Genomic DNA, 25902 nt, shown 5'->3' with positions numbered 1-25902 from the left:
TGATTATGAGATGATCCCTGCTTTTCAGATGAAGAAATGGAGACTCAGAGCTTGAGTGCCTGCTGGTAGGTGGCAGAGCCAGGACACCAGGCTGCTGGGTTCTCAAGGCTAGGCTCCCTGCCTCCCCTGACTGGTAGCTGAGTTTGAGTTAAAACTTGGGACAGAACGCTGAGGTGACACCCCTGTTTGTTTTTCCGATGTCTCCCTTCCCAGCCACCTCGCTCCCAGCCTGCACCTGGACTGCCTCCCCTGGCCCAGCCCTCCTTTGAGCCCAGGACCAGTCCCTCTGCCTCAGTCTCCCAGGGAGCTGGCTCCCGGGCCTCCAAGAGAAGCTGCCTTTAGTGCAGACTGCCACCTAACCGGGAGTCCTCCTCTCACTGGGGCCTGGCTGCCGGGCTGGGCCAAGGCTCTAGGGTAAACCTCTGCTCCAGTGGAGGGCCCAGCACCTCTGGTGTCACCATATTCCTGCTGTGCTCTTGTGAAACCCAAGTCAGGTGGCAGTCACACTGGGCCACACTGTAGGCTGAGCCCTGGAGGGCAGACATGCCCTGCTCCCCTGGAGCAGAGAGGCCTCTTGCCATCCCAGCCCTCCATCCAAGATGTGTCCTCTTCCCTCCATGTCTTCCTTGAAAACGGAGTTGTCACGCAATTGCTGCAGCTCTCTGGGTGTTTGTTTTATTTTCCTCTCAGTCTTTTTACCTCCTATCCCTCCTGTTTCTCACAGCCACCCTGTGCCACGATAGTGCTTTATCCTCATGCTAGGGAGGAAGGAAGTGGGGTTCAGGGCAGTACCGTGATTTGTCAGAGATATCAGAGAAGTTCAAGTTTAGGACTGGGACAGAAGCCAGCTCCTTTGTTGGCAGACCAGGGCTCTTTACACTGCCCTGTGCTGCCTTGTGCAGTCTTGCTCTGCATGAAGACTGTTCTGGGCCCAGACATCATGCTTGTTGGCATAGACAGAGATGATGGTGAGTATTACAGAGCCCTGGCTTTGTCCATCACCAGGGCTCATTGGTCAGATGTCAGAGCTGGAAAGGCTCTCAACATGTCCCTGAGGATGGGGAAACTGAGGCCAGAGAAAGGCAAGGGCTTGCTCAAAACATCTAGTGGGTTGGTGGCAGGGTCTAGACTGGAATCCAGGTCTCCTGATCCCCAGCCTGGGCTTGGCTCAGGCCCTTTTCCTCTCCCAGTGTTGCTTTCTAGTCTCTACAGGCATTTGGAGGTGAGATGGGAGACTGGGCTTGTCCACCTGCTAGAATCTGCAAGAAGCAGTGCCGGCTGCCCCTGGAGCCTAGGCTCGATGGCTGGGCAGTTGAAGAGCTCTGCTGCACCCCAGGGTGCTGGGCTTGGGGGCAGCACCATTTCCCTGACTCCCTCCCTGAGGGGCTTGCAGCCAGGACTTTTTTGCCATGTCTGTCAATGCCCTCCAGCAGCTCTGCCTGGTTCATCAGGTTGACCCAGAATTCCCCAGGCCTATTTAAGACCTTTCACAAGCAGTCTCGGCTTTGTAACCTGGCTCTGCTGCCACCCATGTGATCCTGGGTGAATGTCTGGATTTCTCTGAATTTCTGTTTCCTCATCTGTTGTCTACTGGCCTGGGTTTTAGTGAGGACCAGAGGAAAGGCTGCTCTATGACCATCTGAGTAATTATTTCCTCTTCAGCCTTCACTGTCATTTGTGCCCAGTAGAAGTCCTCTGCCTACACCACACTCTGCCTGTCGTGCCTCTCTGGACTCCAGGGCTTTGCCTGGAAGGCCTTACCTCCCTAACCCCAGCCCTTCCTTCAGGCTCAGGCCAGCTCAGCTAGTGTTTAGTGCACACGAGCTTAGTGCTAAACACTGGAGATTAGGTTAAATTACGACAGGAATTCTGCCCTCGAATAGTCATGCAGACTCAACAAACAGGTTTTGTCTTTGCCTTGTGCCAGGCTCTGTAGTAAGTGCTGGAGAGTCAACGGTGAGTAGGACAGGATCCCTGCCCTTAAGGAGCAATTTGGAGGGAAGACAGCCAACCAGCCACACGATGTGAGCACACTCTTGCAGTCTGCTTAGTGCTCCCCTGTCTGGGTCTCGTGTGGTCCACACACCAACCTTGTTAGGTCACTGAGGCAGGAGACAATCATCCGTTGAGCAAATACTGATTGCGAGCCTACGGTGTGCCAGGCACAACTGTAGGCGCTAATCTGCCTGGATGGAGCTCACATCCTGGGTCAGGAGAACCATCAGTGAGCACATACAGATGGTCAGGAAGTGGTAAGTGCTCTACAGAATGATAAAGCAGGGGAAACAGATAGGGAGGGTATTAGAAGGCCTCCCTGAGGATGGACCTGTAAGAAGGGAGGGAATCTGTACTGCACATATTCAGTGCAGAATATTTCAGGCAGAGGAGCCAATAAATGCAAAGGCCCTGGGGTGGAATCATATTTGCGTTCAGGGAAAAGCAAGGAGGCCAGTAGAGCCAGAAGGGAGTGAGTGGAGCCAAATCTAGGGTTTACCACTGGATTGGTTATGGGTTGTGAGAGAAAGGAGTGAAAGGAGGGAAAGAAAGGCATCAACCCCAGGATGATTCCAGGATTTGGGGCCCGAGTGATGCTGGGAAGATGGGGACCATGGGAGGAGGAGCAGGTTTGGGGGTAGGGAAATGAGAGTTCAGCTCCTGAGGCCTTGCCACTCTGCAGGTCTACCCTGTGCACACCCAGACACACTGGCCTAAGCATCACCCCACGCCCATCCCACTGGAAGCCTCCCCACCTTCTCAGGCCCACTCCAAGCTCTGTCCTCTGAGAGTCATTTTCTTTCATCGCTGTCTTTCTGGACTTCCTGAGAGGTCACCAAAACGCTCTAGCTGCGGGGTGCCTGGCATCCCTTCTTTATCACCACCCCCAGATGCTGTGAAGCACATAGTAGACTCTGTAGCCAATGGAGTGGGACCCGGCTGCCTCCCCTGGCCGCTGTTTTCCTCCTCTCCCCCCACCCAGCCAGCACCACCTAAGTCCCCTTCTCCCTTTGCAGCTCCCCTGCCCCTCCCCCACCCCCCCATCACAGCAGCTGAAAATGGGGCACCAGGACTTGCTTTCTGCATGGCTGTTGTCCTGGAAATGGTAGAATTTCTCTTTGTGTTGCTTTCCTACCGCCACCTCTCTGTACTCCACCTCTCTATCTGAGTGTGATGATGTCGTGAGCAAGTTCAAGTTACAGGTAATGAATTTAGTTCATTGTTATGCTTCTAAGCTAGGTGACTTTCAACTGGGACACTAAGAACAACAGGTATTTGGTATACTCAATTTAAGTTTTCTCCTAAATTTGCATTTTGCAAGCTACACCCTACCCCCACCAAGAGGAATAGAAAAGAAAAATCTAGCCTTCCAGGGCTCTAAAGTTTCTAGAAATAGAACCTCTCCTATGGAGCCTCTTGCTTCTTCCCCACCCCAGGTGTGGGGCAGACTGGTGCTTGGAGCTCCTGCTGCCGACTGCAAGTTCTGAGAGCAGTCTGGCAGGAGTCACGACAGGGCCAGGATTGGGAATGGGCGGGGAGGGCAGAGCCCGAGCTGGAGAGCCGCATACCTGGGGCACCAGGAAAGGAGGGGGATGGTGGCTTGAAACCAGATGAATCCCAGGTTATTTTTCCAGCTCAAGCATTCTGTGCTTTCCTCTCCTCCACACTTTGTGCTTGAAATCTGGGGAGCCCAGAAGGGCCTCCTTTGCAAGGGATGTGATTTGGAATTTTCTGATGCCAATGGTACCACAGGGTCAGGAGAAAGCAGAAGCTGAGGCCCTCCAGTCTCACTGCCAGCCACAGAGGCCAGCCCTCTCTGGAGCTCTTAGTGGAGGATCTCAGAGTATAAGAAAGCAGCCTTCAGCCTCATGCCATCGTGGAGGGAGTGTCCAGTACGTAATGGCACAGGCAAGGCCACATACACAGTGAGGTTCCTGCACGGGGAGCAAGGATGGGGGTTGGGGGGTGGGGTCAGCCTGGGGCTGAAACACTGCTCTGTAGCCCTGGCTCTCTGACCTTGGGGCATGTAAGTGGTCATCCCTTGACCTTCTCTTTACTTACCTTAAAATGGCTACAATAATAGTACCTACTGCAGTAGGGTTCTTGAGAGAATTAAACAAGATGCTGCAGTGAAGTGCTTAGCGTGGTCTCCATCCCATAGAAGCAGTTACAGCACAGAGTGCAGAATTACCATTTACACAGAATAGATGTAGGGGGTAATAGAGTGGGTGTAGGAAAAGGAGACTCACTGGTGGCTTATTCTCCTTTGACGTAATGCACTTATATACTTTTGGAAGAAAGTTTTAAATGACCATGATTTCATTTATCACCAAAGTAATATGTTTCCATTTTGAAAAAAATCTAAAGAAACCAGCGTGTATCACATGATCCCCTGCCAGGCCCAAACCAGCCATGGAAGTTTTTGGAGCCTGAGGTCCTACCCCACCCCCTTGAGCTGCCACCCCAACGGGCTGCCTGGAGACCTCTCCCGTGCCAGGCCCTGCCGTTGCCTGCTGGAGCTCTGTATCAACACACACAGGCCGTTTACTGCCAGTCCCTTGTCCTCCGTATCCCTACATCCCCTCCCCTGTGTGAGTCATCCTCCACCTCACTGCATGGGGACTCTCCACCCTGTGGCGGGTGGGGAGAATCTGCCGGAGTGAAATTCATTCAACAAATGTTTGTGGAGAGCTTAGGTGACTGGGGAGGCTGGACTAGGTACCTAGAGGTGCTGCCCAGCCTAGGGTGAGGTGAGGGGGGTAGGGGGTACTGAAATGGGTCTTGAGACCTGGGGAGAAGTCTGGTGGGAGTGAAAGGCAGGGCAGGAATAGAACCTGCCTCAAGGCCAGGTCAGAGGCATGTAGGGCCAGGCCTGAAGGTCAGGGGTCCCTCTGAGGCCTGCGACATGAGCTCGGGCCCCTCGACTCAGGTCCTTGCATGCCTGCCTCTTCCAGCTTGTGCCAGCGCCTCCCTCACTTCCAGTCTCATTTCCAGGCTGGCTGGAGGCCGCAGGGTCCTCGGAAGGCTTTTAAGGTGCCCTCTCTGTTCATTTGTTCACTCTTCCCCCATGAGCCCCCTGCCCTCCAGACCCAACTTCAATCCCACATCCTTTAGGAAGCTTCCATCATTCCCCTAACCCACTTATACTGAGCGTTATTTTTGTGGGGCCCAGGGCCATGGGCTGGGCTGCCAGGTCGACTAGAGAACACCAGCTGCAGAGTTCTCACTCCTTAGTTTGCAAGGAGCACCTGACTAAGCCTGGGGGTTCAGGGAAGGCTTCCCAGAGGAGGTGATACCTGCACTGGGTTTTGAAAGGTGGGTAGAAGTTCAAGGTGAAGGATTTCCCTCTGTTTGCACAGAGATGGTGTTTGGGGACTTCTAGCACCTGGAGGACAGGGGTTGTTAGGGATGGGAGGTTAAGTGCTAAGGGTTAACCAACCCAGAATCCTGATCACAGCCTCTCCTGCCAGGTCTCCAAGAGGGCCCGGCAGTCACAGCATCACACTGCTTATTGCTTTCAAGTCTCCTCGGCCCCCTGCCCCCTCCAGTCCGTGTGACATTTCTGTCCTTACCTCTCCTTCATCAATCATTTCTGAAGTTTGTCTGCCACATCACAAGGTACAAGGTGCTTCTGTGTCCAGTCCCTTGATTCTCACTTGTCTACACATGAGGAAACTGAGGCCTGTCTATGGTGTAATGATTCACCCAAGGCTCCTGGTTACTAAAGGGCAGAGCTAGGCCTCAAACCCAGGTTTTGACCTCTTGGTCTAGTCCTCTTTTCCCCATGCCTCAGGTAACCCAGTGAATGCTGCTGTGTTCTCAGCTAGCTTAGCAGCTAATTTCCCACACAGACTTGATGTTCCCAGAGGGTGGAACCCTGTCTCCCTGAGATGTGGATTGAAACAGGCTAGAGATAGAGGTGCTGTTTGGAAGAATGGTGGGAAAAGGCACAGAAAGAGACTGACTCCCCAGCACGGGGAACAGTTCTTCTCCAGGTACTTGGAACAGATTTATTTTTGGCTGTGTTGCAGGGGAGGCAGATTGCAGACTTGAATTCTCTTCCTGTTGAGGCTCACAGGCTTAGTTTTCATTGATGCAGCCTAGCACAAGGAACTGGCAATTGGGAGACCTGGGTTCTAATTCTGACTCTGCCACTTCCCAGCTAGGTAGCCTTGGGCAAGTCACTTCACCTCTCTGAGCCTCCTTTTCTTCATCTGTCAAATGGGGGTTAGGATATAAGATGAAATGAGAGGAGATATGTAAAAGCCTTACGACAGACCCTCTAAGTGTCCAGTAAATGTTCTTCTCCTTCTCTGTGCTGGAGATTGTATCCTAAAGTGAATTATGATTAAATATAGTCTTACCGACAGGGCACTGTTGGTTTACATTTTTCAAAAACTGTCATTCATTGGGTGACTCCTGTGGGTCAGGAGCTCTAAATAAATGATCTCAGTGATACAGCCACCCTGGTCACTGGGTGACCAGGTCACTCATCATCATCATGACAGAGAAGGGACCAAGACTCAAAGACGTGTAACAGGTATTGTGCTAAGTGTTTTACATACACCATCTCATTTAATCTTCTCAGCATCGCTCACATTTGGATATTGGCAGAGGCTTGGTGAAGTCAGCCTTCCTATTTGTCTTTTTCTTTCCTTGTTTTTCACTCGTTGCTTCATTACTCATACATCCATTTGCTATGTGCAGCGTACTTGTCCTGGAATCTAAAGAATACAGACCCTAGGAAGGCTTTTTTCCTGCTTCTCTCTCTCTGGCAAACTTCAGAGCCCAATTCAGATGGTCCCTGCTCTGGGAGTATCACCAACTCTGGAAATTTTAGAGCCCCCTACCTCCTTCCTCTTTCCCACGCTCCACATCTGAAAGTCAGTTTTATCTCAATCCACAAATAGTTAATGCTTATACTCTGTGCTGGCAGCTGGAGACCCAGATGACTCTAGAAAGTTCCAACCTTTAGGGAGCTTAAAGCCTAAGTGATGGACAAGTGCGCACCAATAGGTCATGGTAACGTAGAGTGATTCGTGTTATACTTGGGTTTTGAAGATTATATTAATAATAGTCATCGCTTTTTGCTAACACTGAATGCCAGCATTGTTTGGCATTCTTTGCCCTCATTATGTCCTCTTGTGCTCCAGAAACCTTCTGAAATAGGCTTTTACACAGACGGGGAAACCAAGGGTAGGAGACATAACTTGCTAAAGGCCACCAAGCTAGTCAGTGAGTACACCCTGATTGGATCCCAGGGCAGAGTGGCAGGTGCCACATGTCTTTGTCTCTGCTGGTCTGGCTGCGAACCTACTGAGGCTGCGACTGTGTCTGGTTTATCTTTCTCCCTGGGCCTCAGAGCTGACGTTGATGGTGGGAAGAATCAACGCTGAGAGGAATCTGACTCAAGAAGAATCAGAGCCCTTCCTACCCCAAAGAACCCTCCAGCCCCAGTGGAGACCCAAGCTGAATACAGACCAGGCCGGCAAGGGCTGAGCAGTCTGACAGTTCCCCTCCTACCCTCAGAGTTTAGGAGAGGACTGACCCGTTCTGGCTGAGTTAACTGGGGAGTGAGGGGGCAGGCTTAAAAGATGGGAAGGACTCCCCCAGGTCTTGAGTGGACCAGGAGCAGAGGCAAGACTTCCCTGGAGAAGAGCTTATGGAAAGAAATACTGCTTCTGGCCCCCTGGGAACCAGTTTGGGGCTCTTCAGTCCTGGGTTCTGATGCTCCCCTGAGAAACAAAATGAGAATAAAACCAGGGATAACATGGTGGGTGAGTGGCTAAGAACACAGACTGGAGCCAGACTGCCTGGATTTGAATCAATTACCAGCCGCTTGACTTTGAGCAAGTTGCTCATCTTTCCTGCCTCAGTTTCCTCCTCTCTAGAGTGGGGGGATGGTAATTGTGACTTCCCAGAGCTTGGTGAGGTGCAAGTGAGTTAGACGTATCAGAGCACACTGCTATAAACTGTAGCGTGCCAGGCTTTCCTTGGGAGGTATTACCTTTCATTACTGTAGTTGAGACTGGTTGCTGGGGCAGTTGAAGAGGGAGTTAAAGAAATGGAATCGTTGTGCAACCAGGAATCCCTTGGGACCTGGCCGAGTTGCAGCCCCAGAGCAGTCCTCAGGCATGGAACTAGGGCGGCAGAGCCCCTCGCGTGCCCCTGGGTCCCTGGTGACCCCGGCACTGGTGGGCCAAGGTGGCCCCTCTTCCCGGCACTCCCCTCTGGCCACCAGGCCAGGGGAGAGATGCAGGAAGTGGGATTGGGGTGTCTGGTCACCCTGGCAACCAAGGGTGACGTGGGACAGCCTCGCCTGCCTGCTCCACCGTGCCAGTCTCAGCAGATGGGGACTCAGTCTGAGGAGATGTAAATAAAATGTTCTCATGGTGAAGAGCGGAGAAGCTGCGGAGGACCAGGAGCCCCTCATCAGTCTGAAGTTTAGTCCAGTGCCTGTTCAGTGTACGTGTGTGTCAGAGAGAGAGGATGTGTGTGTCTGTGTAAGAAAGAGTAAGGGGGTGGCTGAGTGCGTGTGTTTGTCAGAGTGTGCGTGTCAGAGACAGCAAGCGTGTGAGTGTGTGCGTGTGTGTCAGAGAGAGTGTGCGTGTGAGAGAGAGTGAGTGTGGGTGTGTGTGTGTGTCAGAGTATGTGTATGAGAGAGTGAGAGCGTGAGTGTGTGTGTGTGTCAGAGTGTGTGTGTGAGAGAATGAGTGTGGGTGTGAGTGTGTGTCAGAGAGAGTACGTGTGTGAGAGAGTGAGAGCGTGGGTGTGAGAGTGAGTGTGTGTCAGAGCGAGAGTGTGTGGGAGTGTGTATACATGTGTATGTGTGTTCCCCCAGGGCCCCCAGTTGCCCAACTGCCACCTACACTGGGCAAAGTGAGAAACACCTCTTCCCTCCCCCATCCTCTTCATACAAAAGGGAGGCCAGCCCCAAGCTGTGTCAGCGGGTTTGCCCTATGGCAAGATGTTGAATTCCACAGCGCCTCCTGTCCTTGCTCTGGGAGGCCTGGGTGCTCCCTAGGAGGCCGTGTGGCTTGAGTGATCACTGGACTTGGAGCTTCACGGGTTCTCATGGTGGGACTGGTCATGACCATTGACAGGTCACCGCTTCTCTTTGAGTCTCAGTTTCCCCAACCATGTAATAGAGGATGTGGATGCTCTCCAAGGTCTGTTTCAGCTCTCATAGCTCTGGGTCTGATTCTAACTGCCTCTACCCCACCCGATTCCATCCTGGTGACATCACCACTGCCACAAGTTCGAGTCCTGGAAGTTTTGCCTCATTTCTTGGCAACTTGGGGTCTTTCCTCAATGCTGGGCCTTTGTCAGGGGCCCAGGGGCGCAGCTGTCCCCCTTTCACCTCACTCAGTGTCAGCAAGCTTCATGTGCTTTTAGGGGACTCTTCATGGAGGCAGGGTGGGGACGACCGGTGGAGTCAGGGCCTTGGGAGAGGGACAGGCCAGAACAGGCCCTCAGGCCCCCTTCCGCTGCACTGATGACACAATCCACCCCCTCCCCCGAAGCTGCTTTCCAGTAATGTGCCGCCTACCCACAGGCCAGGGGCCAGAATGGATCCCAGACCTTCCTCCCCAGCCTGGGCCCGCCCTCCCCTTCCTTTGCCTGTCAGGGCCCAGTTCCTTCTGCTCCCCAAGAGGCAGGGCCAACACAGGAAGACCTGTAGGAATCTGCTCCGGAAGCAGGGCTCTAGCCCTAGGTACTCTTGGGGCTGGCTTATTTGAAGAAAGTGAGATGCTCTGAGCTAGAGTCGAACTCCTCCTTTAGACTCGGGGAGGCTGCTGAATTTTGCCGAGCCCCAGCTTTCTCTTCTGCAAAATGGGGACAGTACCTATCCCACAGGACTGTTGTGAGGACTAAAGAGGTGACATGTGCCAGGCTCCCTGCTCAGGGCCTGGCTCCTGACACACCTTTAGGAGTAATGAACATTCTTCACATTATTGCTCTTGGCTCTTTACACACACACACACACACCCCATCCCCCCCCCCCCCAAAGGGCTGTGGCTTACTTGTCTCTAGGTCTCTGGTACACTGCCTGGCACTTCCTGGGACCAGGAAAGCTCTATGGATTGGATGATGGCAGTGAGGACGGTGAGGCAATTTCAAAGCCTAAGGTGCTAGGTGGAGGTGGAAGCTGTCCTTCACCTGCCCTGGGCTGTCTCTTTAGACTCTGCCTTCTCCTGAGGCAGCCGTTGGTGCTCAGCTCCCAGGGGTGGGGGTGGGGGGGTAGGGCGTTGAGGTCAGCTGCCTGGGTTTGGCTCCCCCAAACTCCCATGCTGTCCTGTCTCTTCTCCAGGGCAGTGCAGGTCTCAGGTGTGATGCCATTGTCCTGCCCCCACTGCTTCTGCCTGGGTTGTCTGACCTCGCTAGGTGTCAAGGAGACAAAGGAATCTGGGTCATGATTGTGGATCAAAGTTTATGATGGGGAAGACACCAGAGAAGGACTCCTGCCCTGATCTGGGCAGACAGGGGTGGTCAGGGAATGCTTCCTGGAGGAGGCAGGCAGAGGGATATGGTGTCAGCCACACACAGTGGGGGTAGAGGTACAGGAATGGTGTTCTGGAGAGGCAAACTAGACTACTCAAAGTTCTCCAGGCAAAAGAGGTTGTAGCTCATTTGGGCAAATTGCACGGAATTTGTCAATGTTGAAACATAAGACGAGACAGTGGGGGGACTTCCTGGCTGTCCAGTGGTTAGGACTCGGTATTTTCACTGGCGTGGGCCCAGCTTCAATCCCTGGTCAGGGAACTAAGATCCTGCAAGCCACATGATGCGACCAAAAAAAAAAAAGTTGACAGTGGGGAGCATGAGACATGAGCAAGACCAGATGATGGAGGCAGTGCTGACAGTTTGGACTTTAACTTTTAGAGCAAGGGAGACTTGGACTCAACCTGACCCAGCCCTTCCCAGTATACCAGCCAGGTGAACACTGAGGGTCACTGAAGGACATTCAGAGATGGGAGGGGGCACTTTTCAGCAAGAGGTGACTTTTGGTCAGGTCTGTTTTGAGGTCCCCTGGCCTAAGATGGAGATGCGTTTTTGGTTTTGTTTTTGCTTTTTTTGGAGTTAGACAGGCCTGGATTGGGACCGTGGCTTTACACCTTATTTTTATTTATTTATTTATTCATACATTTTTTATCTTGCATTGAATCTTCGTTGCTGTGCAAGGGCTTTCTCTAGTTGTGGCGAGTGGGTGGGGGCTACTCTTAGTTGTGGTGTGTGAGCTTTTCCATGTGGTGGCCTCTCTTACAGAGCATGGGCTCTAGGTTCTCGGGCTTCAGTAGTTGTGGTGCATGGGCTCAGTAGTTGTGGCTCGAGGGCTCTAGAGCACAGGCTCAGTAGTTGTGGTGCACGGGCTTAGTTGCTCCATGGCATGTGGGATCTTCCCAGACCAGGGCTCTAACCCGTGTCCCCAGTGTTGCCAGGCAGATTCTTAACCACTGTGCCACCAGGGAAGTCCCTGGAGATGTGTTTTTCCAATATATTTTGAGTAGCTCCTGGATGCTTGGTGCTATGACAAGGTTCTGGGCCGAGAGAGTATATTGAGTCTTGACTCGTAGCTATACTGGCACCACCCAGATCAGTACCTGAGAGCAGGAGGGCTTCGGGCATAGGGAGGGATGTTCTTTCTTCCCACCCAAGACAAACCAAAAACCCACAGGGAGCTTGGGGCCAAACCTGGCATTGAGAGGGGCCCTCTCTGAAAGGGACCCTCTCTGAAAGGGATTTCTGTTACCTCCCGTCTCTGGGTTTAGAACCAAGGGGGCCCGCTGCAGACAGTGGCCTGCTGCTGGTCAGGACCTGGCTTGGGGAGGTAGTTGGTGGTTCTCAGGCAAAGGGGCATTTTATGCCTTAATGGGGAAAGTAGGAGGAATTGGGCTAGAAACAGGGTGGCAAACAGGTTTTATCTCACATGCAAAACTGACGTATTGCTGTCAGCTTCCTGAGCAGCTCTCTGGGTTCAGCAGGAAAGCACATGAGCCTGGGGTTGGAAGTTGCTGCGTGCGTTCTGCATGTTTGCAGGCCCCAGGCACTGTGACTCCCCAGATTCCTTCCTGCACTGATATTCTTTGATTCCTCTGTGCTTCTTCCTGTCTCCTGTGTCACTTCCCCACCAACCATTGTCTGCCTTTTGCTTAAATACCTCCGTGATGGGGAACTTGCTGTCTTCCCTCAGATGGATTTGTTAGATTGTTAGGCCTGGTCTTGAGCTCACATCTGTCTCCCTGAACTTGTGCCTGGAAAGTGACTTGGGTTCAGGCATAGGTAATGCCCTTAGGATTGTGGATTAAAGTTGTGGGATGGGAAGGCATCAGAGAAGGACTCCTGCCCGCACCTGGGCAGACAGAGTGGTCAGGGAACTTGGAGGTACTTGGAGCCTCAGTAATCAATGTATAATTTCTGCCTTCTGGAGGCATACAGAGCTGCTTCTCTCTACTGCTGTATGACAGTGACAGAGATGGCACCTGTATATCCTTTGAAAAAAGCCACTTTAACAACATTGTCACTTAGTTTATACAGCAACCCGGTGAGGCTGGTATTATCAGCTCTTTTACAGACAAGGAAGCTGAGGCTCAGAGAATTAACAGAGCAGCCCTCTGAGACCAAGCCCGTACCCCCCTCACCAGCTGCCCTCCCCAGGCCCCATCCCCAGCCTTCTGTCCTCCTGGCTCCCCGCAAGCCCGTGCCTCCTGTTCTTTCACCCTCTGCAGGTTTCCATGTGATCCCCACCATCTCGAGCATTGTCCCGGAGAGCTGCCTGCTGATTGTGGTGGGGCTGCTGGTGGGAGGCCTGATCAAGGGCGTGGGGGAGACGCCCCCCTTCCTGCAGTCGGATGTCTTCTTCCTCTTCCTGCTGCCGCCCATCATCCTGGATGCGGGCTACTTCCTGCCGCTGCGGCAGTTCACAGAGAACCTGGGCACCATCCTGATCTTCGCCGTGGTGGGCACACTGTGGAACGCCTTCTTCCTCGGTGGCCTCATGTACGCCGTGTGCCTGGTGGGCGGTGAGCAGATCAACAACATCGGCCTTCTGGAAAACCTGCTCTTCGGCAGCATCATCTCGGCCGTGGACCCCGTGGCCGTGCTGGCTGTCTTCGAGGAAATTCATATCAACGAGCTGCTACACATCCTTGTCTTCGGGGAGTCCCTGCTCAATGACGCCGTCACTGTGGTGAGAGGGCAGGGACCACACCTACGTGCACACAAGACGCAGACCCGAATCCAGGTCCAGAGTGAATCCCACACCCACCCGCTAATGATAGTAATAAGATAGCACATGTCCACTCCTGCTTGCTGTGTGCGGACGCCATGCTGGGCACGGGACGTGGATGATCTCATTTCATCCCCATGACCACCTTAGGAGGTGCTTATTATTCTCACTTTTACAGAGGAAGAACCAGGCTCAAAGAAGTTAAATACCTTGCTCGAATATGATAGAACCAAAATTAGAAGCCAGGTCTGTCTGACTCCGGGGCCTGAGCTCTTGGCCTTACCAGGTCATATGCTCTGTCCCTGATGGGTTGTGGTGTGATCTTGGTTAAATTTCTTATCCTCTTTGTACCTCAGTTTACCCTTTATAGTCCATTTAGTCTCTGAGGGGCATTTCAGCTTTCATGTTAGCTGCGTCTTAAGATAGAGTTGAATTTGTGCAGAGTTTGGGGGCAGCAATCGTGGAAGGGGAGCTTGCCTCCAAAACCTCCAGAAAGTGACAAGTAAGGTGGGTTGGTTTGGGTTGGCCATTTGCTTATTACTGTGTGACCTTAGGCAAGTGACTATACCCCTCTGGGCCTCACCTTTGACAGCTGCAAAGTGGCAGAGCAGTTAGTGCTTTCCTGCCAGGGGTAGCGAGGACAGAGACCCCCACTGCAGGGTCTGCACGTGGCAAGGCTGTATGTATTTGCACATACCCTTCCTCCCAGCCGGCTTCCTCAGGAAACAGATACGTGTATGTGCACACTCACATTGTGTTGTGAAAAACACCTACACCCCCCACCCCAGCTGGACCCCTCAGAGAGCAGCTGCCCACACAGGAAGACACAAGCACACGTGTGCACGCCCTGTGCATGCTCACACACGCACTCCCACTTCATCCCCAGCCCCTCAGGAAGCCGCACTCAAAGAAGCGACAGACAGTGGTGGTCGGCTGCCGACAGCCTCGGCTTCCTCTCCCTCTTCCTACCCTGCCACCCTCGTCCGCTCCTCTCGAGGCTGGTGGAGCAGCGGCCTGGCCTGAGCAGGCCGGCGTCTGTCCTGTCTCTTCTGGCACCTGCTCTCACCCATGGTTACCACACCAGCTTGTTGCCCCATCTGTAACAGGGATTGCAGTACTTCGCCTGTCGTCCCCCTGGGGTTCTGATGGGAGTCACACTCACTGATGTCTGCAAAATCGGTGGGTGCCAGAGACAAAGCCCTACCTAGAGGGTGTGGGTGTTGGGTTTCAGGTTAGCACTACTGGGGAGCAGTGGGGCGTGGTTGCAAGAGTAGGTGCCTCAGTCTGGCCACCTTGGGCCTGCGGCCATGCCTCTCCAAGATGGTGGCAGTGGTGGTGGTAATTACTGGTGTTCAATGAGTACTTCCTGTCTGAATATATATTGTCTCATCTAATCTGCACAGAAGCTCTATAACATTAGCATGGTAATTTTTTCCAGTTTTCCAGGCAAGGAAACTGAGGCACCAAGAGGTTAAGGAACTTGTTCAAGGTCATATTAGTGGTAAATGATGTAGCTGGGGTTCATATCTACACAGTCTGAGGCCAGAGTCCAAACGCTTACCACTATGCTCCTCTGCCTCTTTAGTCAGAGTGACAGTGGTACCAGACCAGAAAGGAGGACCTTGACCTCTATACCAGCCCCATTGGCCCAAGCGGTGCACTTTAGGACCTGTGAATTTCCTCAGTCCGGGAGTAAGTAAGTTTAGGTAGCCTGGACTAAGAACACACTGCTGTCCTCTGCCGGAGACCTGCCCTGTCTCCCAGATGGCTGTGTCCTGGCAGCACTGGGGACTGGCCAGTGCTTGGCATCTCCCCTTCCTGCCTGGCCCACGTCGGGCCATTTCTAGAGTTTTGGGCGTGGGTGTGAGTGCCCCATTTCCCAGACAGTAGAGCTGAAGGCTGCCTCGAGCTGCGTGGCCTCAGGCCTTTGCCCTGGAGCAAAGGTGCCCCGCTTCCAGGTGTGGCCAAGGTACTGGGGGCTTTGGAGGGTTCTGTCTCAGGCATCCTCAGGTCCTCTTCCTCACTCCCTCCACACCCCCCGGGCCTGGACATTTCCCAGCTGGTTTCCTGGCAGAGCTGTCTGGGAGCAGTCCAGGTAGCCAGCACCTAAGAGGGGGCAGAACCTCAAAGCTGAATCCCCAGGGAGGCCCCATCCACTGCTGTCAGGAAACAAGTTCTAGGCCCAGTTCTGCTGCTCCAGGGTGGGGGGCCCTCTGACAAGTCACTTCACCACTCTGAGCCTCAGTTTAGCAAGGGAACAGGCACCCTTAGCCCGCCTACCTCATGAGGCTGCTGTGTATCGAGCAGGGTGACCATAATCAAAGGGCTTTACAGTGTATGAAGTGCCACTTAAAGTCTGATGGTGGTGTTACAATGACTGTTTATTTCCCCAGCCCGGAGGTGGGGAAGCTGTAGAGGGCCTCTAGTTCCATAGTGTCTGAACTTGGAGGTTCATTGCAACCACCTGGGGGGCTTGTTGAGCACAGATTTCTGGACCCCACTTCCAGACAGTCCAAGTGGGGTGTGGCCTGGCTGTGTATATTTTCAGAAAGCTTTAGCGGCTAAGAAGTCCTGTTCTAGTTCATCATCTGAACTTCCCCTGCTTTCTGCTGAAGGAAAGACCGAAATCCAGGCAGGGACATGAGAGGTGAACTTGGTGCAGTGGCAGCTAATGCTGTGATAGGCACTGTGCCTTCATTAACTAATTTAATCTCACAATAGCCCTGTAAAGTCAGTACTGTTATCCCCATTTTCTAGACAGGAAAACTGAAGCACAGGGAGATTGAGTCATTTGCCCCATGTATACAGCTGGGGAGCACCAGAGCCAGAATTTCAACCCACGGGGGTTTGGCTGTAGCGCTGCCCTCTTAACCGGCACGGCACGCTGCAGGCTCCCAAGACCCTCTGGCCCCTAGGCTGGTGGTTTTGGCGCCTGCTGGGCGCTAGGGTTTCTCTGCTAGCACATGGCTGTGGTCAACAGAGGGGACAAGATCACCCTGAGTGGACCCCAGGGAGCCGTGGGGAGGGTCCTCCTGCCGACCAGCCTGCACACCCTTCCCAGGTCCTGTATCACCTCTTTGAGGAGTTTGCCAACTACGACCGTGTGGGCATCGTGGACATTGTCCTCGGCTTCCTGAGCTTCTTCGTGGTGTCCCTGGGCGGGGTGTTTGTGGGCGTGGTCTACGGGATCATCGCAGCCTTCACCTCCCGGTTCACCTCCCACATCCGCGTCATCGAGCCGCTCTTCGTCTTCCTCTACAGCTACATGGCCTACCTGTCCGCCGAGCTCTTCCACCTGTCAGGCATCATGGCGTGAGTCTGGGCGTGGCATGCGGAGGGGGACACCAACTCGGATTCCCCAGCTTGTAGGGTCAAGGGGAGCTCCCCAGGGCCCAGCTCCCAGGTCCAGGCTCCAGGTCCTGGGGCTGCCCCTGGAAGCACTGAGTTTTAGGGTTCTGAGACGTCTCAGCCCTGCTGTTTCTCTTCAGTTGTCGCAAAGAGAGCCCTTTGGTGGGAGCCGGAGGCAACACGCGCGCTCGCTGCTCCTCTCAGCAGCCCCAGCAAGGAGGCTTGAGGCTTCCCTTGAAGTGAGGGTCCTGGAGGTCCTGAGGCCCCAGCTGGGTCTTGGGGGGCGGGAGGGGGGGACGTGGAGAGGCAGTGAGGTGCAAAGGTTCTCCCACTAGGGGAGGCCATTGGAAGTGCGGGGGCGGGGCTGGATCCGGGGGCTGGCCGGGACAGTGAGGGGGCTGGGCCAGCAGGAGTGGGGCTCACGTGTGGGCGCCAGGCTGGGAGGGCATGGGCTGCTGCTCGGAAGAGAGCTCCCTGTGGGGACCCCCACACGTTAAAGGGACACCACACTTGGGCAGATAAACCCAAGGCTACAGACTTGACTCCTGCTGGGTGGAGGGGCAGCGTGGCCTCAGGGGAAAGGCACAGGCTGAGGAGGTGGGCCACTCTCTGGCAGTGTGACACTGGGCAGGCAGCTATTTCTACACGTCTCAGATCTCTCATCTGGAAAATGCAAGAATATGCCCACATCTGCAGGGTTGGGTGAGAGGATTGAGTGAGAACAGGTGTGCAAAGCCTGCAAGGCAGTCAGGCCCATAAAAGGAGCTCAGGAGATGGGCACTTGTCCGCCTCCCGGGCAGTGGAGGTGCTCTGGGAGGGTGCGGCTCGACTCTGAATCCCAAACCCCACTCTTCCCTGATCCCAGACTCATTGCCTCGGGAGTGGTGATGCGCCCCTACGTGGAGGCCAACATCTCCCACAAATCCCACACGACCATCAAGTATTTCCTGAAGATGTGGAGCAGTGTCAGCGAGACCCTCATCTTCATCTTCCTTGGCGTCTCCACCGTGGCCGGCTCCCACCACTGGAACTGGACCTTTGTCATCAGCACCCTGCTCTTCTGCCTCGTTGCCCGAGTTCTGGGTGAGGTCCTGGGCCCGAGCCGGGGTGGGTGTGTGTGCGTGGTGGGGATAGGTTCTGTGTGTGTGTGGAGGGGCCGGGGTTGGCTCCTGGCTGCCCCCAGCACAGCAGGACAGGGGCTTCTCCACTCCTGCTCTCCTCAGGGTGGAGGCCACGATGGGCCCTTGAGGGGAGAGAGGGCCGTGCTCACAGTGAGTCCGTGATCTCTGGGGAGACAGTCGTGGTGTGCGAGGGGAGGGGCCTCAGGAGCCCTGTGATATCTGAGGAGGGGACTGAGGCCCACAGAGCCAGGTTTGTGAGTGTCTCTGCACTGCCTCATGACACACGTGACTTTAACACTTGCAAAGCTGCCTGCAGCTCCTCCCAAACTCTGCTCCCAGCCCAGGGTGCACACAGGGACCAGGCTTCGGGCCGTTGGGTGCTGCTTCACCTTCCAGACACACATTACCTCAGTGACTATGTGGCTTCCCCCCTCTGGATCGCACCTTCTTTCTGAGCTTAGGTCTGGGCGTTGCATTTACTTGCTTCACTGTCTTAAAACCCCTTTGATCCTGGGCCTCGTCCTCTAGAGATTCTGGTCCTGTGGGTTGATATTGGACTCTGAACTCTGCATTTTTAAATAACTTTTTTATTACAGAAAATTTCAAACACATAGAAAAGTAGACCCATGTACCCATCATGTCTGATAGGTATCAACTTGTGGCCAGTCTTGTCTCATCTCTTTTCCCCTCCCGCTCCTGACCTCCAGCCACTGGAGGGCTCTATAATGTCTTTAAAGTATATCCAGGTTGAGGGACCCCCTTAAATTAAAGATCCACCCAGCTCTTGGATTGAGGGATTTGGAGCAACTTGGGCTGAGGGACCCGAGAAATGAGTGAGCTGGGTGGGTTGCTAGTGGAGGCTTCCTCCAGACAGAGAAGTCTCTCCGCTGCAGAAGCCAGGAGGGGCTGGGACAGCCTGACCCCTCTCTTCCCCCTCCCCGGCAGGCGTGCTGGGCCTGACCTGGTTCATCAACAAGTTCCGCATCGTGAAGCTGACCCCCAAGGACCAGTTCATCATTGCCTACGGGGGCCTGCGAGGGGCCATCGCCTTCTCCCTGGGCTACCTCCTGGACAAGAAACACTTCCCCATGTGTGACCTGTTCCTCACAGCCATCATCACCGTCATCTTCTTCACCGTCTTTGTGCAGGTGCTGGAGAGGGCAGAGCAGCCCTTCCTGGGGGCCCTGACTCTGCCAGAAAAGAGGAAGCCCATGACTTGAGAGGGGGGCCATGGGTTCTAGTCCCAGCTCCGCTGATAACTTGTGCAGCCTTGGACAAGCCACTCCCCCTTCTGGGCCTCGGTGTCCCCAACTGTAAAAGGAGAGTTGTGGTCATGTGTCATCGGGAAGTGGCCGATCAGAATGTGAAGTCACCAGAATGCTGCCTGGTTTAGTTAGGAGCCCAGGTAGCATTAAGAGGAGCGGGTCTAGCCAGCAGGCCCGTGATGCTCGTTATTGGGATTTAAGGAAGTGATTTAATATCTTAGGATCTTAGTTTCTGCATCTAGAATGGGAACAATAGCACAACATGGGGAACTGGAAAGGTCCCTGAGCTGGGCCACAGGAGATCTGGATTTAGCCAGAGCTCTGCTGTTATCAGTGTGACCCCGGGAAAGTCTCTCCTCCCATCTCTGAGTCTCAGATCCCCATCTGTGAAGTGAGGGGACTGGATTGGATGATCCTGAAGAATCCTTTCAGCCTGCTGGCTGTGATTTCTGTGCATGTAAACAACCCAGGCTTAGCTGAGGGCCTCACCCCCCTCAGAGTCCCCAAGGAAACCCATGCTGAGATGATGTAAATTGCTTCTCCTTATCTGACTGAGAAACACCCTATCTGGGCCTCTGTTTCTCTACCATCCCCTCCATCTTTCCTGGACACTAATCTTGGCTAAGCCCTTGGTGGGAAACATTATTGCCTTCTCGGGAGAACAGTGTAGAGGAAACTTCCTGGGGCTGGACTTGTTTTCTGTCCTTTAAAAGGAGAGGAAACTGCCTCTTTTGTCATCTTGCCCTGCTTCCATCTTTAAAAATATTTTAATCACCTTGACTTTGCAGTTGTATATGCTAACGGTTTACCAAGCCCATTTTTAATGAAAGCAGCATTGAGGTAGGGACCTCCCTGCTTGAGTTTGAATCCAGCTTTACTACTTCTGTGAGACCTTAGGAAATTACTTAACATCTTGGAGTCTCAGTTTCCTCATCTGTAAAATGGGGACAATGAATGGGCTTACCTCTTAGGGTCATTGTGGGTATTAAAGTGCTAATCCCAGTAAAACACAACTGGCCCTGGCACATGGCAAGTGTTTAGTTAAATTAGCTGCTGCTGTTCTTACTAGGTCCTCCTCAGTCACAGTCCTGCAAGGGGGGCAGAGAAGAGGTGGTTCTCCCCGTTAGCCAGGCCTGACTTCCCTGGGGTGACAGAACATGTCTATGATGTAGCTCACACTTGAACCCAGGCGCTCCGACCCCTGGCCTGGACTCGATGCCTGTGTGTGAGTCACTGGGCTGGATGGGCTGTGAAACCACTGGCAGTGTCTTGGAGAAGAAGTGGGCCTTAAGGACCTGCCTTTATATAAGTGCTGCCTGGGGGTTGGGAGATTGGGGATCTCAGAGCAGAGGGCATCCCAGACTCAGGGACCCTGGGGTGGGGGACTTCTGTGACCTCCCTGCAGAACTGCCCTGCATAGTAGCAGAACTAGAGTGCCTGACACCCACCTGCCCCTCAGGGCATGACCATTCGGCCGCTGGTAGACCTGCTGGCTGTGAAGAAAAAGCAAGAAACGAAGCGCTCTATCAATGAGGAGATCCACACGCAGGTACTGGAAGCTGGGCCTGGGCCCTGTGTTGCAGGAGGAGCTCCAGGAGCTGGGGAGCAGCTAGGCCTCGTGTCCATGCCCTCAGTCAGCCCCTCCTCCCTCATCCCAGTGCTGGGGGGTCCTTCAGCCTCCTGAGGTCACCAGGTCACACCACAGGGAGTGGTTATATGAACATCTGAGAACCTGAGGAGGGGGCGTCATGCCATCTCTGCCTCTGCAGGAACCTATCAGGCATCGGGCACAAGTGGGTTCAGAGAAGGGGTCTCCGCCGGGCCCCAGTGGCCAGAGGGCTTGAGCTTCCCCTGGGGTTCAGGATGCGTGAGGTGTAGGCACCACCTTCTGGCTGCTCCTGGAACTACAGGGCTGGGCTGAGCAGAGCTGCGCCAGGGTGGAAGGTGGGGGCCCATTCAGAAGTCTTGGTAAGGGAGGAGCCCAGTAGTGAGGCTTGACCTGGCGCTGGGCCCGTTTCAGTTCCTGGACCACCTTCTGACAGGCATCGAGGACATCTGTGGCCACTACGGCCACCACCACTGGAAGGACAAGTAGGTGGCAGGCCTGGTGGGCAGGAGGGTGGGGAGGGGCAGGTAAGGGTCTCCCGGGGCCTGGGCATCTCCCCATCCCGGGAGCTGGCTTCATCTATCTCCTCCCTTCTCCCACCAGGCTCAACCGGTTTAATAAGAAGTATGTGAAGAAGTGTCTGATAGCTGGCGAGCGCTCCAAGGAGCCCCAGCTCATCGCTTTCTACCACAAGATGGAGATGAAGCAGGCTATCGAGCTGGTGGAAAGTGGGGGCATGGGCAAGATCCCCTCTGCTGTCTCCACCGTCTCCATGCAGTAAGTGCTGGCGGCCAACCCCAGCAGCTGCTGCAGCCACACACCGACCCCTTGACACCCACCTGGAGCAGGCCCCCTGGGTCACCCTACCGGGGCGGGCCACACTGAGGACCTGAGGCTTGGCCCACCCCCCTGGGCCATCCCTGGGGGACCCTTCTGGCCCAGCCCGGCAGGCCCCAGGGTCCCAGGAGTTTTCTAATCTGCGCCCCGTTACCCCAGGAACATCCACCCCAAGTCCCTGCCTGCCGAGCGCATCCTGCCAGCACTGTCCAAGGACAAGGAAGAGGAGATCCGCAAAATCCTGAGAAATAACTTGCAGAAGACCAGGCAGCGGGTGAGGAGCTGCTCGACCCCCTCACTGCTCCAGCCCCGTCCCACGTGCCCAGAGCCGCCCCACTCCCTCCAGGTCCAGCTTCCAGGGCCTGCCCTGCCTGACAGCTGTTCCTCCCACAGCTGCGGTCCTACAACAGACACACGCTGGTGGCAGACCCCTACGAGGAGGCCTGGAACCAGATGCTGCTCCGGAGACAGAAGGCCCGGCAACTGGAGCAGAAGGTGTGTCCGGGACTGGAGCCGGCTCCCACCTTTCCCCGGACACCTGGGTCCTTCCTCTTCCTGCATCACCACCCACCAAGCCCTTTTGGAGACAGAGCCACTCCGATCTGGTGTTTTGGCCTCCTCCACTTCTTTCAGAGGCTGAGCCCCAGGGCAGTTTCCAGAAAGCTGCCTTCTCCACCTCCTCCCTACTCAGAGCAGCAAAGAGGCCCCCTTTCCCCATGGTATCCTCAGGCATCAGAGCTGGAGGAGTCTATTCAAGTGCTCTAACTCCTCATTTTCTAGTGAGAAAACGGAGGCCTGGGGGAGAGGGACCTGTCCCAAATCACAAAGCAAGGCACACACGCATTCATTCATTTGTCCGGGAAACCTGTGTGGAGCGGTTCCTAAGTGTCAAGCCGCAGAGCAGCCTCTGTGAATCCGGCGGTGAATTGGCCCAGACCCTCCCTTACAGAGCTTCTCATGCAGTGGCCTGTGCAGGACAGGAATTGCAGGAGGCCCTGAGCACCTTGAACAAGGAAGTTGTCAGTGTACACTTCAGAAAAAAAGCCACAGGGGAGGGAGTGTGGGCAGAGGAAGGTCCAGGCAGAAAGAAGAAGCTGTGCCTATGTTCCTGACCACAGACTGAGTGGTCTTAGCTTTCAGGGAAGCTTGTTAATGGTGTAAGGGTTTGGGTTTTATTCCAAGGGCATGGAAAGTCATGGAGGGTTCTAGGCAAGGGAATGACATGGGAAGTGTTGGGGGTGGCTTGGATTAGGGTGGTGGCAGGGGGAGGGAAGGAGCAGGTAGATTCAAGGGACATTCAGGAGGTGGAAACAGCAAGACTTGGTCACCAGTTTGAGGTGGGACTGAGGGAAGAGGAAAAGGAGGCTGGGGTCACAGCTGGCCTTTGATTGGGGTAGTCGGGAGTGGTGGCCGAGAGAGGGGACACCGAGGAAGGAACAGGTTTTGAAGGAAGACAAGAAGCAGAGTTCAGTTTCACCGTGTTGCATTGAGATATCTGGGGGCCACCCAGGGCCCAGGTGACACTCCTGAGTTGACTCTGTGGGTCTGGACCTCAGGGGCAGGTGTGCGCTGGAGCTAGAGGCTGTGCAAGCGTCACGGGGTTGTTCAAGGCCTCCCGGAGGTTGTAGAGCTTGCCACTGGGCTGGGCCAAGCCCTCAGGACCCAGCACTGGCACAGGCAGAGAGGGAGCGGGCACCCCGCCACGCCAGAGGAGGGCGTGGCCACTGGCCTCGGGCCCCCTCCAGAGGGGCCACCTGTGCTCACCCCGTCTGCTCTTCCTCTGTCAGATCAACAACTACCTGACGGTGCCGGCTCACAAGCTGGACTCGCCCACCATGTCGCGGGCCCGCATCGGCTCAGGTGAGGTGGGGCACAGGGTGTCTGGCGAGGGCCTCAGAGAGCCCCGGGGAGGAGGCGCGTCTCCTTCCCTGACCGCCTCCCAAGCCGTCGGGCTTCTCCCCCGCGGGGTGGAGTTGGGGGTTCACCAGCGGAGGCAGAGGAGTGGCCCTGCTGACCTCCCCAGGGACAGAGCGCCCAGGTGGGGCTCACGCTGAGGAGCTGGGTGCCCGGCTGGGAGGCTGGAGGCAGCTTTCAGCGTTGGGATCGCCAACGTGCAGGAGGAACAAGGGCAGGCCTTCCCGGCCCGGGGGACGCAGGGGGGAGCCTGGATTCTTGGGCTGAGGAGGGACTCCGGTGGGAGCCCCCAGGCTGAGGGGGGGACCCCAGCCCAAGGGGAAGAGAAGCTGCCTGCCGTGTGACGCGGAGCGGCCCGTGTGGAGCGACTGGAAGCGTGCCGGGGTTGCCGGGGTTCTGCCGGAGTCGCTGGCACGGGCCGAGCTGGGCACACGCCGGGCAGGGCTCCGGGCGGAAGCCAGCTCGCGCCTTGCTCTCGGTCCCCAGACCCGCTGGCCTATGAGCCGAAGGCCGACTTGCCTGTGATCACCATCGACCCAGCCTCCCCGCAGTCGCCCGAGTCTGTGGACCTGGTGAACGAGGAGCTGAAGGGCAAGGTCCTGGGGCTGAGCCGGGACCCAGGGAGGGTGGCCGCGGAGGACGACGACGAGGACGACGACGGGGGCATCGTGATGCGGACCAAGGAGCCCCCGTCCCCAGGCACCGACGACGTCTTCACCCCCGCTCCAAGCGACAGCCCCAGCTCCCAGAGGATGCAGCGCTGCCTCAGCGACCCGGGCCCCCACCCTGAGCCTGGGGAGGGAGAGCCTTTCATCCCCAAGGGCCAGTAGCACCGGGGCCAGCGGGCGATGCCCGTCCCACCACAGACTCTCCCACCAGAGCAGGGGTCTGCTTGCGGGGCTCCCCTCGTCCTTCCCGACCTGGATTGGCCCTGCCCCTCCCCCCACCGCATGGCAGCTGGGCCCACAGCCCCCACGCAGCACAGCTTCCCCCTGCCTCCTGGGAAGCGCCCTCCCTCCCACCAGAACTGCCTTCCCAATCCACTGGCAGACCTGCCGTGCCCCTCCCCGATCCAGGCTCTCTCCCACACCCAGACGAGGGCCTCTGAGCTTCCCAGACCTCAGAGGGCCCCCTCCCAATCTGTCATCCTCCTCATTCAAATCAGTCTCAGTTTCTAACCAAAGAGCCTCTGGCTCAGCCTTGGTCCCTCCTGGGAAGGGAAGGAGCCGAGGCCTCTCTTGGCCTAGGCCAGGCACTCCATAAACAGAGTTAAGGCCGGGGGACCAGGCATCCGACTGGCGGAGGGATCGGTGACCCATGGCCGTCCCACCCTCCTCCTGCCAACTCTGTCACCTTGGCCAGCCACCTGACCCGTCCTTACTCAGAGCTGCAGGCTGAGGGCATCTCTGAGCTGTGTCTGGAGCTGGGGCGCTTTGGACGATGATATGACTCAGCTCTCCAAACTGTGCTCCAGCGGGGACCATTGGGCCCTTCAGGGGCTGCTGTCAGGGGCTCCAGAAAGTGCTGCCTTTTTATCTGTTTTGTTTGTTCACATTTCCATGTATGATTCTATTTGCACAGAGGGCATTCCTGTTTTTAAAACATTTTTGAAAACCCCTGGCTGAACAGAGCTCCAGCCAGCCTACTGCAGAGCATCACCCATCCTCATTTGTGCCTGTCTGCCCCACACTCTCCCTCAGATCAGTCCTCTGTCCCCAGGGCTCTGATTTTAGAAATGACCTCACCCCCTCACACACACCCCCTAATCATGATTTTCTCTAATTCACAGACACTGGGCCTCCTGGAACCTTCTTTCTCTTGGGCCTGACCCTCATTTCCCACTGGCCTGTTCTTTCTCTCATCCCCCTCCCCTCCCTCTTGGCCCCTGGAATCTCTCTTATTAGCACTGCACCCAGCTTGCTGTGGAGCCCCGTCCCCGGGGGAGGGGGCCTCCCCTGAGCGTCTCCCACCCGCCAGCGCTGGTGGGTAGGCAGAGTCCTGGGCCCCAGAGGCCATTGCCCACAGGCACACACTCCTAGTCCCACTGCCACCATGGGCCAGGCCTGTTGGTGCCTGTCCTTCTCCCAAGGGTACTCCCTTCCCCAGGATCGTGCAATAGTCAGAGTGTCCCCCTTCCCAGTGGACTGGGCAGTGGGTGCTCGTCTGTCCCCCTCCTCTCCGTGTACGTGCTGTTCTGGGCAGGAGTCACCATGCAAGGGTGATGTTGACAACCGTGTTCAGAGCCACCGCAGCTGCTGCCGCTCTGCCACCTGTACAGAAGAAACCGAATCTTTTTCATATTCTAATAAATCCATGTGAGTTTTTGATAGACTCGAGGGCTGCTCCCTGTGGACCAGGGACTTGGGGGAGGAGAGTGGCCCAGGGGCCTGAAGGACTGGGCTCAGTGGCCGGCACAGAGAAACAATCCATGTCAGTGGCTGGTGTGGTTATTACTGTGGGCCCAGCACCAGGGATACAGCCGTGAGCAAACCAAGATGTCCCCTGCCCTCAGGCTCCTTCAGCCGCTGGGGAGGAGCAGCATCAATCAGTCCTACCAGGAAAACCGGGGTGGGTGTGTGTGTGTGTGTG

The 25902-nt window shown here is 55.5% G+C and overlaps 1 protein-coding gene across 1 annotated transcript in view; it reads left to right on the top strand.

The window, feature by feature from the left end:
• Positions 1-25638, top strand: part of SLC9A1 (solute carrier family 9 member A1) — a 49854-nt gene extending 24216 nt beyond the window's left edge. The window contains exons 2-12 of the mRNA XM_057701610.1: positions 12723-13183; positions 16284-16534; positions 17436-17653; positions 18637-18839; positions 20416-20505; positions 20977-21047; positions 21166-21339; positions 21559-21673; positions 21793-21894; positions 23187-23259; positions 23800-25638. Of these exons, the coding sequence (XP_057557593.1) occupies positions 12723-13183; positions 16284-16534; positions 17436-17653; positions 18637-18839; positions 20416-20505; positions 20977-21047; positions 21166-21339; positions 21559-21673; positions 21793-21894; positions 23187-23259; positions 23800-24143 (2102 nt within the window). The 3' untranslated portion in view covers positions 24144-25638. The remainder of the gene's footprint in view (positions 1-12722; positions 13184-16283; positions 16535-17435; positions 17654-18636; positions 18840-20415; positions 20506-20976; positions 21048-21165; positions 21340-21558; positions 21674-21792; positions 21895-23186; positions 23260-23799) is intronic.
• The last annotated feature ends 264 nt before the right edge of the window (positions 25639-25902 follow it).

The sequence above is a fragment of the Hippopotamus amphibius genome, chromosome 1 (assembly GCF_030028045.1).
Source record: "Hippopotamus amphibius kiboko isolate mHipAmp2 chromosome 1, mHipAmp2.hap2, whole genome shotgun sequence".
In the NCBI taxonomy this organism is placed as follows: domain Eukaryota; kingdom Metazoa; phylum Chordata; class Mammalia; order Artiodactyla; family Hippopotamidae; genus Hippopotamus; species Hippopotamus amphibius.
The sequence above is the reverse complement of the archived record's forward strand: the minus strand, read 5'-3'. Positions and strand labels throughout refer to the sequence as shown.